At 31.6% G+C, this 12,746-nt stretch overlaps 1 protein-coding gene across 1 annotated transcript in view; it reads right to left on the reverse strand.

The window, feature by feature from the left end:
- BAZ2B (bromodomain adjacent to zinc finger domain, 2B) overlaps positions 1–12,746 on the reverse strand; it is a 154,487-nt gene that overhangs the window by 78,360 nt on the left and 63,381 nt on the right. The window contains exons 11-13 of the mRNA XM_012655811.1: positions 9,029–9,239; positions 3,473–3,565; positions 3,299–3,360 (exon numbers count right to left, since the gene is read on the reverse strand). Of these exons, the coding sequence (XP_012511265.1) occupies positions 3,299–3,360; positions 3,473–3,565; positions 9,029–9,239 (366 nt within the window). The remainder of the gene's footprint in view (positions 1–3,298; positions 3,361–3,472; positions 3,566–9,028; positions 9,240–12,746) is intronic.

The following is a 12,746-nucleotide window of genomic DNA, read 5'->3' on the forward strand; positions in this document are numbered from 1 at the left end:
GAAACCAGATAAACCAAATTGATTAAACTCATATAGTCTGAGGATCTTCATAAATATTTGCAATTACAAATAATACTTAATTTGAAATAAATATAGGACAGAATAGAAGAAAAAATAGTGTATCAGAAGTCAGAAAGTATAAGGCTGGTCCTAGGTTACTGTCATTTATTGAATGATCTTGCACAAATAATAACTATTCTTCCATAAAAAAGGGAAAAGTGCTTGCCTTTTCGCATTTTGTCATGATTAAATAAAAAATGCTTTAAAATGTAGACGGTGACACAACTCTAATACATTATTAACAATAATTTCCATCCTAAAATTTATTTTATATGCTGAATAACATGATAATATGACATTGCTTTAACTATCACAATTAGCCCATTTCAGAAATAATTTGTAACCTTATTTAAAAATGGATTAATTAAAATTTAACATTCCAGGGAATTATTTATATGACATAATTGGTGTACACATTGTCTAAATGTAATGAACTTGTTATTGGCTATGTTTTATAATTTAGTGATCATGTAAATTTTGATAAGAATTTACATTTTGATTTAAAAAAAATATTTCATATGCTATGAGCACACTGTTCGCAATTTCATGTTCATAAATCCTTTGAAAGTCCCAAATTGGCATTGATGAGAATAAACACAAGTTTTCAAAAAAACACCCAAAGTTTCCCACTTGCAAATTATACTTCTCCCAGAATTTTTGGAGCCAACATATTTTATACTGCTGTATTATAATACCTAGTCCAATTTCCAGATGCTACTTGTACCTTCTGAAGCTATACTTTAAAATGCATTTTAATTTATTTCTCTTTTTGTACACTGACGTTATTGATTCCCTGAAGGGGTCTACTGCAGGATAATGAGATTTTAGGAATTACTGTTCTGATTTTAGAACATTGATTACATTCTATAATTTTGCTGTTAGTAATCCTATATTGGTACTGAATATTAATTACAGCTTGCCAAAAATAAAAACCCCAAAGTATATCTTTTGTGTCATTTCCAAGTCTTAGAAGATTGTATTTGATCTATATTTGAAGTATTTATTTGGATTAGAACTTGAGACCTAAGAAAAGCATACTCTTGATATAATTTTTCTCTTCTTTTCAATCATAAGATTATAAGGTGGCATATATTTTCAAGTCAGCAAAAAACCATTTATTGTTCTCTTACACACAGAGATATGGAATCTTGGGCTCTTGGGCTTAAGTATATTCTCTAAAGCTTTATCTTAATTGTCCAAGTGAGATATATATATATCTATATCTATCTATCTATATATATATATATCTCCACACACACACACACACACACACACACACACATATATGAATGCTAATACTTTCATTAGCATGTAAACATTATAAATTATTATAATATAGGTTCACTTTATAATGCTGAATACTCAACCACTGAGCCAGTCACTTTGTCTAAGGTCCAATAGTAAATACAGAGCCCTGGTTAGATTCCAATGCCTGTATGCCTCCTGCTTCATAATAATGCTTCTGCAACCTTCCAGAAAACTGCCTTAAGGACTATCTGGTGATATTTTTGGCTTACTGAGTGGAAAAAATAATCCCAAGGATGAGAAGCACATGCTACTATTTTATTCTAAATCTAATGCTGACTTTAAAATAGGTATCATACAACAGACCATGTGAGTAGAACTATTCTATACTTTCATTCACTTCGTTGGCAATAAGGAATATATCAGATGATATTCTAAGATTAGCCTCAGATAAATTTCTTAATAAAACTTAAGACCAGTTCATTTGTATTAATGTTGCTGGAACCTTTGGAGCCCAATGCTTTTTCAATTAACAGCAAAGACCATGTGGATTTAGGTTGTAGCCACTTAAAGACTTCAGGATCGCAAAGCTGAATGTAAAGTATGGATGGGATCTAATGGGTCTCTAGCTATTAGGAAACAGAAGGAGCTATAAAAAAAAAAGTATAACGGAAATAACAGTATTTCACTGAGAAATGAAATGTGAACTTATTTATATATATATATATATATACACACTATTCTGTAAATATATTTTAACAAATGCATTCATTAACCAATCTTACAATGTTTAGCAGTCACAATTGACAAACCAAGGAACTGAAGTTTATAATTGACTACTTTTAATTATGGTAAAAGAGTATACTATATTGTTTGATGTTTTATATATATCTTTAAAAATCTGAGCATTTGTATGTGCCACACCCAGTGGTAGGCACTTTACACTCATTATCTCATTCATCTTCAGATATGCAATTCTTCTTTTACAATGGAGGAAATAGAAACTTAGAGGTTAAGTTATTCATCTAAGGTCACAAAATTATTAAGTAGCAGAGCCCATATTTAACTCTAGGCTGCCTGACTACAAACTCTCAATTCTGAATCCCAACTCTGTATTAACCCTCTCTATTGCTTTAGTCAATACTGAGAAAAAGCTTAGAGATAATCACATCGAATCCTACTTGAGCTATTTATTTAGCAGCTATTTACATAGTAACACAACTGATTTCATCTCACAGTTAGAAATAACTACTTGCTGTTTAAAATTTTTTTAGAAAATAGTACTTTCTCCCCATTTCCATTCTGATTAAATGTTAATGCAAGTATCTGGAGAGATGACAGAGTAGTTTACACATCCCATCCTAAATGAACTTGAATATCTTCTCACTTAATATTTTACCTTCAAGAATTTAAAAATTACCTACTGACTTAAACTTAATCTTGAAAACCACATAGGGGAGAGATATTATAGATATAAGACAGAACTCTGGGTATGCTTAAAAAAATGCTATTGTTATTTTTTTGCAGTAGCAATTTTTAAGTAACTCTGAAAGAATTCAGAAGCAATGAGGGCAAATCTTATTGTATATAACTTGAATTTAATTTTTTACTAATATTTTACATATTTTAGAACAGTAAGCTGTTCTTATTGAAATCTGAACATTCAAGGAATATATTTCATTTACTGCTATATTAATTTTAAAAAGTCTGAAAATTGTTCAAGATGTCAACTTATATTCAAAGTCTACAAGGATATTAAAAGTATTTATACAAATTTACCGTTTGGTAATCATTTTTTTAAAAACTTGGACGTAAAAGACTTTAAAAAGTGAGGTAAAATTTTAACTAATGTAAGAGAGCAACTTTCTAAATAAGATATACAACATTAATGTGAAATACTGTTATTTAAGAAATTGAAGATAATGTACATATACAAATAAATCCTCAAAATAAGGTCCATGTTTTAAAAGTCAGTTCCAATGCATAAACATACCTGTTGTTTCATAATCTTTATCTGTTCTTTTTGTTTTCGCTTCTCCTCAGCAGCCATTATTGCTATGACGAGAAACCAAAGTATAGATATCAGAAAAAGAATGAAGAAGAGAAGGCTCTTATGAATCCCCCAATACTCACTCTTCAAGTTTATGTTTTCATTTAAATCACCCACCTTGCTGTTTTTTAGCTTCTTTAGCAACCCGAGCCTGTTCCTGCTTCTGAAGTTTTCTCAAAAGCTTTATTTGTGCTGCTTGCCTGGCTATTTCTGAAAAATACAAAATTTCAAAGAATCTTATTAACAATTTTACACAACTGATAACCTGAAACAATAACTGTGTGAAAATGGAATGATCATAAATGATATAATATTTAAGAGAATTGCCTAAGGTTAGACAGATATGAAGCAGGAGAGTGGTGTGGTGGAAAATGTCATGTTTATTTCCCTCAGATATTGTCAAATTATTTCATCAAAAGATGAGAACATACACAGAAATCCATAAAAATGTTTCCCTCAATCCTCATCAGAGAGGCTCATTTAAGTACATTTTTTTCACATTTCCAGTAAACCCCACTTAGTAGGAAAGTAGCTGTTATATGTAAGAATAGAACAGTTTCAGTCTTAAAATAACAAAACATATAAAAAAGCGGTAAGACCTCAAAATAAAACAAATACAAAATTCCCTCCCCTACAAACTTAGTAGTAAATATTTCAATTAGCTATACTAATGGTTAAGTTCCTGAATCCAGTGATATTTTCGTGGATGAAAAAGTGGGATTAACTCTCCTAAATAAAAATAATGCAGAATGTCAATGATTCTTAAGGACAATCTAGTTCTCATAATTTTCAAGGACAAATGTATGAAACTGGGGTAGATGGACATAATTAATGGCCCCAATTCTTCATTCCTCCTTCTATCCCTGTCATTTGCAATATGACTTTGCAGCAGTTCCCATCAAGAGGTGGAATATATTTTCCTGTCCCTTGATTCTGAATTCAGCCATGCAAACTTCTATGGTCAAGAGGATACTAGCAGCTGTGATAAAAGTAGAGCTTGAAAGTATAAGTGTACTCTCTACTTTTACTCTTGTGCCTTATGCATTACTGAGGAGATGAGTGGGCTGGCTGTGGAGATTGGGAGCCAGCTGACCTCATACATGTGAATAAGTCCAGCCAAGATCAACAAAACTGCTTAGATAACTTCCAGCTGATTCCATTTGCACAAGCAATTAATGCTTAGCATTGCATGCCACTAAGATTTGGTGGTGGTTTGTTAACCAGCATTACTATGGCAATAGGTATAATGGATACAGAAAACATTTAATATCATCGCTTTCTTCTGCTGGCAAATTTGATCTGAATACTTCTAACTCTGTAAGTGGTGTATCATAGTATCACTCATAAAATCATGTTAGGAAGCACCACTTTACAGTAGACATTGTTTTAAATTTTGTAGTTGATGAAGAGTGTAAGGAACCTACAGATTATATTCATTGATAATGAATATGATTGCTAGCACCTGAATCACTTGAGCTCTAATAATTTCCACCATTTATTGAATGCAGGTATTGTCTTAAATTATATGATCTTGTCTAATCTTCACAATTACCTTAAAAGGTAAGCAAAATTATGCCTAGCTTACACATAAAATGACTATGGCTTATAGAGGTTAAATTGCAGAGCCAAGATATAAAATCCAGGCCTCTCTGACTCCATGGTCTCCATGCTACTATCTCTAAAAAACGTGAAGCAAAATTTGAATGCCTTGAGATTTTAGCTAAAAACTTAACCCCATGTCTTTGTAATAGCTGAAGTGAAGTTGGTTACTATGGCTAATTTCCTATGATTAAGATTTTTTAAAAAAGGGGAAACGATGTAAAAAGGTTTAATTTTATCTAGTAAATTCGAAGTGTTAATAGAAAGATAAAATAGAAGCTGATGATAAAGTACAATTCCAATTTTCTAATAATTTTCAATATTAGGTTATAGGCATCATCAAAAATTTCTGAGATCACACACACAGGATCTCCTGTTAACTAAATACTCCGGGAAATAAAAACCTATAAACTGACCTGTAGTGTCAGCGATCTCTGATAACTATAAACCCAAAGAATATCATTAACATCTATTATAATGCCAGATAAATATTTTTTTTAACATTTAAGCATTGAAAGTTTTGAACTCTGCTATAATGGCCTAACTCTGTGTTAAGATGTAAGGATATGCTAAGTGGTTAAAATGTTTCCTAGAAAATGTTACATACGCATGATCTATTGCTTCAAGCTAAACTGATGTTCTTTAATAGAAGTTTAACTTTGAACCAGGAATTTGTATAATATATAGATGTGTGTTTGCGTATAAGTGTATCAGTCAATTTCGGGCCCCACATAAGTCATAGTAATTTTTATATTTCAACTCTTTGGACAGAAAAAACATTAAAAAGTTCAACTCATATCTTTTCATTTTAGCAAGGAATATGCAATTTTGATTCATTATTTAAAATGTATACAGCTTAAATTTTACATTATGAACAGTGAGAGAAGATGTGAAAAAAAAATTAGAGACACTATGGAGGAAAGAAAATGAGTTAGAGACCTAGAAAAGTTCACCCAGGCCCTCAGGAGTAAACTACTTCCAATACCTTCTCATTTATTTGGTTTATGGTTGGTGAATATATTATGCTATAATTGATTTTTGAAATATTAATTGAAAAACATCTTTTATGGCTTAAGATGTTACTTGTCTGCCTTAATTTTGAAGATAAAAGTTTATTTTTAAAATAAAGTTTATTTTCACATAGGATTAGGGATATTTTGGACATGACTTTTTTCTTTGATTTCTAAACATTTTAACATCCCTAAAATGAGAATGTGTCTGACAATTGGCAATACTTTTCTTTCCCAGTAGTACATCTTAAAATAATGGTGCATCATATAGATTACTTATATGGCATCTCAGTCTCCAAGGTATATGAAATGGAGGGGTGCTACTTGAGATTTTGGAAAATTTGACATGTTAACAGTATTGGTCAATTAACAAGCAGGTTTATTTATATAGACTTTATCATATTCAAACCTTGTCAGGTTTTTTTTTTAAGAGAGAGGGTCACTCTATTGCACAGGCTAGAGTGCAGTGGTGTCATCGTAGCTCACTGACACTTTGAACTCCTGGGATCAGGAGTGATCCTCTTGCCTCAGCTTCCCAAGTAGCTGGGACTACAGGTGTGTGCCACCATGCCTGGCTAATTTTTCTATTTTTTTGTAGAGACAGAGTCTCACTATGTTGCCCAGGCTGGTCTTTAAACTCCTACCTCAAGTGATTCTTCTGCCTCGGCCTCCCAGAGTGCTGGCATTACAGGTGTGAGCCACTATGCCTGGCCTCCTTATCAGATTTTATTCTGTACTCTCCGAGAAATCAGAGTTCTCATTTCACAATGTTTGGATGTACATTCAAAACTCAAATTTATGTCAGTGTTCTGACTCTTTCTTCAAATTAAGTCCAGTTTTCAGTCTAGTTAAGTCCTCCTAGGACAACAATATAACAAAAACTTCCCAGAATCCTCTCAGATAATCCCCCAAACTGTTAATATGGAAGTCTTTTAGAAATAAAAGAGATGACAAAGTGATTCATTCTCTTTTCTTCCCCCCAAAACCATATAAACTATATCCCATATACTTGTAAATATTAATAATTATTCACTGTCAAATATTTAATCTTTACATATATGTTGTGAAAAAACACATGTACACAATAAGGTCAAAGGTAGCACAAGTTGCAAAATGCAAACCAATACAAGAAAGAACTATGTAATCAAATACAAATCAATTCGAAATTCGAAATTTTTGAGAGAAAATATTGGTAAAAGTTGAACAATTAACTTCTCTTTTGTTACAATAAAAATATAGTTAATTTTGCAAATTTAAATTTGCCATTTTGGATAATAAGGAATAATGATACTTATATTAAATATGCAAAATATGCATGAAGAGCCCATGTTTTGGGTATCAGTTAATTTCAAGCTCTCTTATTTTATGCAAACAATGCACACATTCCCCACCATTAAACACTCTTCAGAAGAGTAAATAGCTTATTGACAATACTAATTTTTAAAACTCATCTATGTCTGTTAATCACTTTTTTCTTTTTAACCTTCTGTATTAACTATTTGGGGAAGATGAAGGTCTTATAAGAAATCAAATAATATTTGAAAAATATTTGACTAACATACTAAGACAGAAAAAAACTTACATGATATTAAGTTATATGCTAGACTTAACTTACATGCCATTGGTCAAAGTATGAATTGGTGCAACCTTTTTGGAGACAGTATTTGCTTGCTATTGACCAAAACTGAAAATGGTATGTATAATATATTTAGATATGTGCAATATATATTTATTGCAACAGTGTGATAGCAAAGATCCAGAAGTAGATTAAACAGTCATCAACCAGAGACTGATTAAATGAAGTATAGTAGTACCACATGTGGCATCACTTAATATTCAGCCATTAAAAAAATTATGCTGATTTGTAAGTACTGATATAGAAAGATATTCAACATAAAGTGGAAAAAGAGCAAGCTGAATAGTATGTATACTATAAATCTACATATTTTATAAATAAAATATATATATATGTATATGTGAATGTTTGAATGTGTTTGTGTGTGTGTGTATACATTTCTGGAAAGATTAACAAAAACCTGTTAATTATTCTACTGATGAGTGAGACTGAGAGTGTCTTATTTTAAAGCATTCTGTTCTATGAGCTTTTGTCATGGATATTTTTGTTCTATAATAAAAACAAAGCAGCAACAAAGAAGTCAATATTATGATGGTGCTTACAATAAACAGAAATAAGTTTTTCAGGCATTTCCTTCACATTTTGGTGTTTATTTATAGGAATAGTAAAAAACTCATGAGAAGAAGTAAAATTCTGTTTTTTTTTAAGTAAATTTTCATTATTAAACCTTTATTTTATATTGTCATATATCTTTACATATATGCTTGCAAATATAAGACATCTACACATAAGATGATAGTTATATTCAGACAGCCTTAAGAGGCTTCATATTTTCAACTAGTAACTCAAACTGCAAAGTAAAACCATTTCATTTCACTAAGCCTTCTCTGTGCCATGTGTAGCATGGGAACTTCATAATGATAATTTATATATAATTTCAAATTATTAATACATCTGAGGTTATGAGCATTTTAAGCTTGATCAATGATACCTTCTAGTGATCTTATCCAGACTACAGGAGAACCCAAACTAAAAGACTGGGGTTACTTACCAGTAATTGGAGTTCTCTGACTGAAAATTTACTCCACAGATCCACATATTTTGGAGGTATTCCCATGTACCACCTCAAGGAATCGGGAGCTGTTAAAATGAGAATTTCCAGAAGGTTGGCACGACCTTAAGGCATGTGCCAAGTGCTGGTTGATTCCCTTTCTTTGCAAGCCTTAAAAGCTTAACACCTACCTTAGTAATTCTAAACACACAGGGTAGGATGTGTTTATTATGACTATGGTTCTTGAAAGAACATTACCTAATCAAAGAACTCCAGTTACCAGCGGGACTCCTTATTTTTTCATTTTATTCTTACACAAATATCTACATTTTAGAAATTGAGAGCAGTGTCAATCATTCCTAAGTCAAAAACATAAGAAATACTTTTAGTATAATTTTTAATATGATTATTAGTGTCAGATACATTATGTTTCTTACCTTGAGCTTGCAGTTTTCTTAGCAATTTGGCATCTGTGTTATCTAAGAATTCAGCATTGCCAACATTTGGAGGTCGACCCTTCCGACGTCTCATCCTGGATTCCTCTCTTGTTCGCTGTCTATCTGGATTTGGTGGTCTTCCTCTACGACCTTCCATTGCCCTGATACGAGGAATGACATCCTCTTCTTTCAAAAGACACCACTGCATTCCCTTTTAATTGACATTTTATAGAAATAATATATTACAAACAAAATAAACACAAGAGATCAATATGTCAGAAAATTCTAAGTAAAAATCACAGATATTTTGAAATTTATAAAGCTGGTATAAACTTTAAGAATTTTATTTTTTAAATTTAGACTTATAATTGTTCATGACCTTTGGTATATCTTTAGTGTTCTTACTTTAATGATTCAAACTTTAATTAAATATATAAAGATCTGTATCTATATTTATAAACATATAGCTAGAGATACATATCTTAATCACCATTTCTGAACTATAATGACCATAAAGTTAGCAGATATTTGAAAATATTAGTTGTATGATAAGCCCCCTACGGATTGTTCTTGCGGGTTATTAGTTCAACCAAGAAACTAGGCTATCCAAACAGATGAAGGTTCCTCTTTATAGGAATATTACAGCTAATAAATGAAGACAAAAAGTAAGAGAATATCAGCATTTTGCAATACCTAATGAATTAACAGATCACAGCATTGAACTTGAATGGCTGCCTATCATCAAAAACAGAGACAACAGGAGAGATCTATCCTCCTGATGGAGGCTCATACCATCACCTATAAAGTACTCTTGCCCCTAAAAAAAAAAAAAATCAAACCTAGATTTTATCAAGCCTCTAGATTCAATTACCATAACTTTAAAGGAAAGACAGGGTGAGAGGTATATGTTAAACTATACAGCAAAAGCCAGTCTGTAGGAAATTCTACAAATGACAAAGTTTCTTCAACAACTAAATTGTAAGAAGTAAAAAAAAAAAAAAAAAAAAAAAAACTTTTGGAAGATTAGATGAACCTTAAAAGTTTTATTAATCCCAATCTGTGGACTTTACTTGGATATTGATTCAAATAGATACACTGTTAGGAAAATTTTAACAGTTAAGAGACAAGGCTGGCATGGTGGCTCACACCTATAATTCTAGCACTCTGGGAGGCTGAGGCAGGAGGATCCCTTGAGGTCAGGAGTTCGAGAGCAGTCTGAGCAAGGGTGAGACCCCGTCTCTACTAAAAATAGAAAAAAATCAGCGGGGTGTGGTGGCACATGTCTGTGGTCCCAGCTACTGAGGAGGTGGATGGAGGCAGGAGGATTGCTTGAGCCCAGGAGTTTGAGGTTGCTGTGAGCTGATGCCATAGCACTCTAGCCTGGGAAACAGAGCAAGACTCTATCTCAGGAAAAAAAAAAAGAGACAAGTAAAAATTTGAACAATGACTGATAATTGATGGTATCAAGAGATTATTATTTGAAAGTATGATAAAGGTACTGTGGTTATGTGGTTATGTAAGAGTCTTTATCTTTTAGAGATACAAATGGGAAACATTTACAGATGAAATAAAATGTATAAGATTTGCTTCAACAAATTATGAAAGGGGAGAAGCAGATGGGGGTATATGTAAAACAATATCGGCCATAATGATAATTACTAAAGCTGATGATGGGTACATGGTATATATTATTCTATCTACTTTTGTGTATATTTGAAATTTCCCATTAAAAGCTTCCTGATAGAAGCACACACCCCAACATAACGCTTGCATATTATAAAAATAATTCTGCTTAGTGCATAAGCACAATCTGAATCTGGTTTTCACATATCCTGCATATGTCAATCAAAACAAATACATTATGATATGTTACCTTTAAATACAAAATAATATATTTAGATATTGGAGAGGTACCCCTTTAAAATAACTATCTTATTATGTCTTACTTTTTCTTATGAGTTAATTACTTCAGTGTAAGGCTAAAGGAAATTTTTAAAATGTGCTTTTCTCTTAAACTAATCTCAAAGTAGAAATTTTGCTTGAACCAGTGAAAAAAATTCTACAGCCAAAAACAATCAAAAGTTCTTCAGTTTTATTTTATACCAGGATTCCGAACCTGGGGCAAGGAGTCTATGAATATCTCAGTTAATGGGTACTCCTGCTACTATAATGGATAATAGCTACATCCTACATTCCAAACACTGTGTTTTGTTCCAGGCACTTTGAATACGTTATATACTTTAATCTTCATAACATTTCTATCTCGTATGGTGGATCTTATTGTCTTTAGATTACAATTGAGGGAATTCAGGCTCAGTGAGGTTAAATAATTTGTCTGAGGTACAGAGACAGCAAGGACAGCACTATGATTCAAACCCAGGACTGTCTCACTCTAAAACCTGTGCTCTTGACCACTATTGTGCTTAATTGATGTTACAAAGGTGTTCTTATATTTGATAAGTAACTGATCACAACATTCAGCCATGAAAACACAAACAAGATTAGGTCAAGGAAAGACTGGGTCAGGAAAAAATTAATGCATATAGTCCATATCTTTATGCTAAAAATAATACTATACTAACTCCTTTCAGTAATTCTCATGTTAAAAATAATTTTAAAAATTGAGGAAAATGAAAATATTTTGCTGAGATTGCCAATGAAGTCAATAGGAACAAATGTTGTACCAAGTGCCTTTTTAGGCCATAAACCACTAAGAAGGAAGATATCAGAACAGTTTTATGTTATGTTCAACAGCATGGGAAGTTTTTGATTAGTTTAGGTTTCCATTTTTCTGTTACGCTCTTAGGCAGCAAGGCAGCATGTATTATATAAATTGAAAAATATAAAAGTGACATTTGTGATGCTTGGAAAAGAAGAGAAACTAATAAAAAAGTCTATAAACAAATCTGCATTCTTTAAAGTACCTTATTAATAATAAAATCAATTTTTGGCCAAGATTTAAAGGGTTTTATCGACTTTTCTTATCCAGACACAATTTTTACAGGTATATTTTTTCGGCTAGAAAAATAAACCTGTGTCAGAAAAGCATAGAATATGTTGGTACCCCAAATTTACCAGACAAATACAATGACATTATCATTTATATTTTTGCCCTTGGCATTTAGGAAGTATATACTTTCTAAGGAGATTGCATATATTGGGTTACATAAAATATCTTCTGACTACTGGATTTTAGAAAATGAGAAAAGGATGGTTAGGAAAATCTGAACCTTATATTACAGCTTTAAGTCACTGAAGAACAAAAATAATTGTGGGTAAGGACAAACAGTATTTATCTCAATAAACTTTTCCTCAGGAAAAGCTTATATAATTTATATCACTTGACTCATATGCTATTGGCTTTTTTGTCAATCATAAATATATAAAAATAATTAATTCTTTTTTAAATTTCTAAGACTTAAGGTAGTAAATGATTCCTGAAAATGTTTCTTGACCAAGATGTAAAAGATATAGATAAAAAAACAGATGATCAACAAATGGAGATGGTGAAAGATGAAGTTTATATTGATATTTTTATAATTTCTACTTTCAAGCATTGCTAATTTATCATTACTGAACAACACATCCACTTCTATAAAATACTACCAAGAGAAAGAAGGAAAAAAAGAAAAGTTTATTTCATAACAATACCTAATGAATTAACAGATCACAGCATTGAACTTGAATGGCTGCCTATCATCAAAAACAGAGACAACAG

Source organism: Propithecus coquereli, unplaced genomic scaffold (assembly GCF_000956105.1).
Source record: "Propithecus coquereli isolate 6110/MARCELLA unplaced genomic scaffold, Pcoq_1.0 Scaffold49, whole genome shotgun sequence".
Taxonomy (NCBI): Eukaryota; Metazoa; Chordata; class Mammalia; order Primates; family Indriidae; genus Propithecus; species Propithecus coquereli.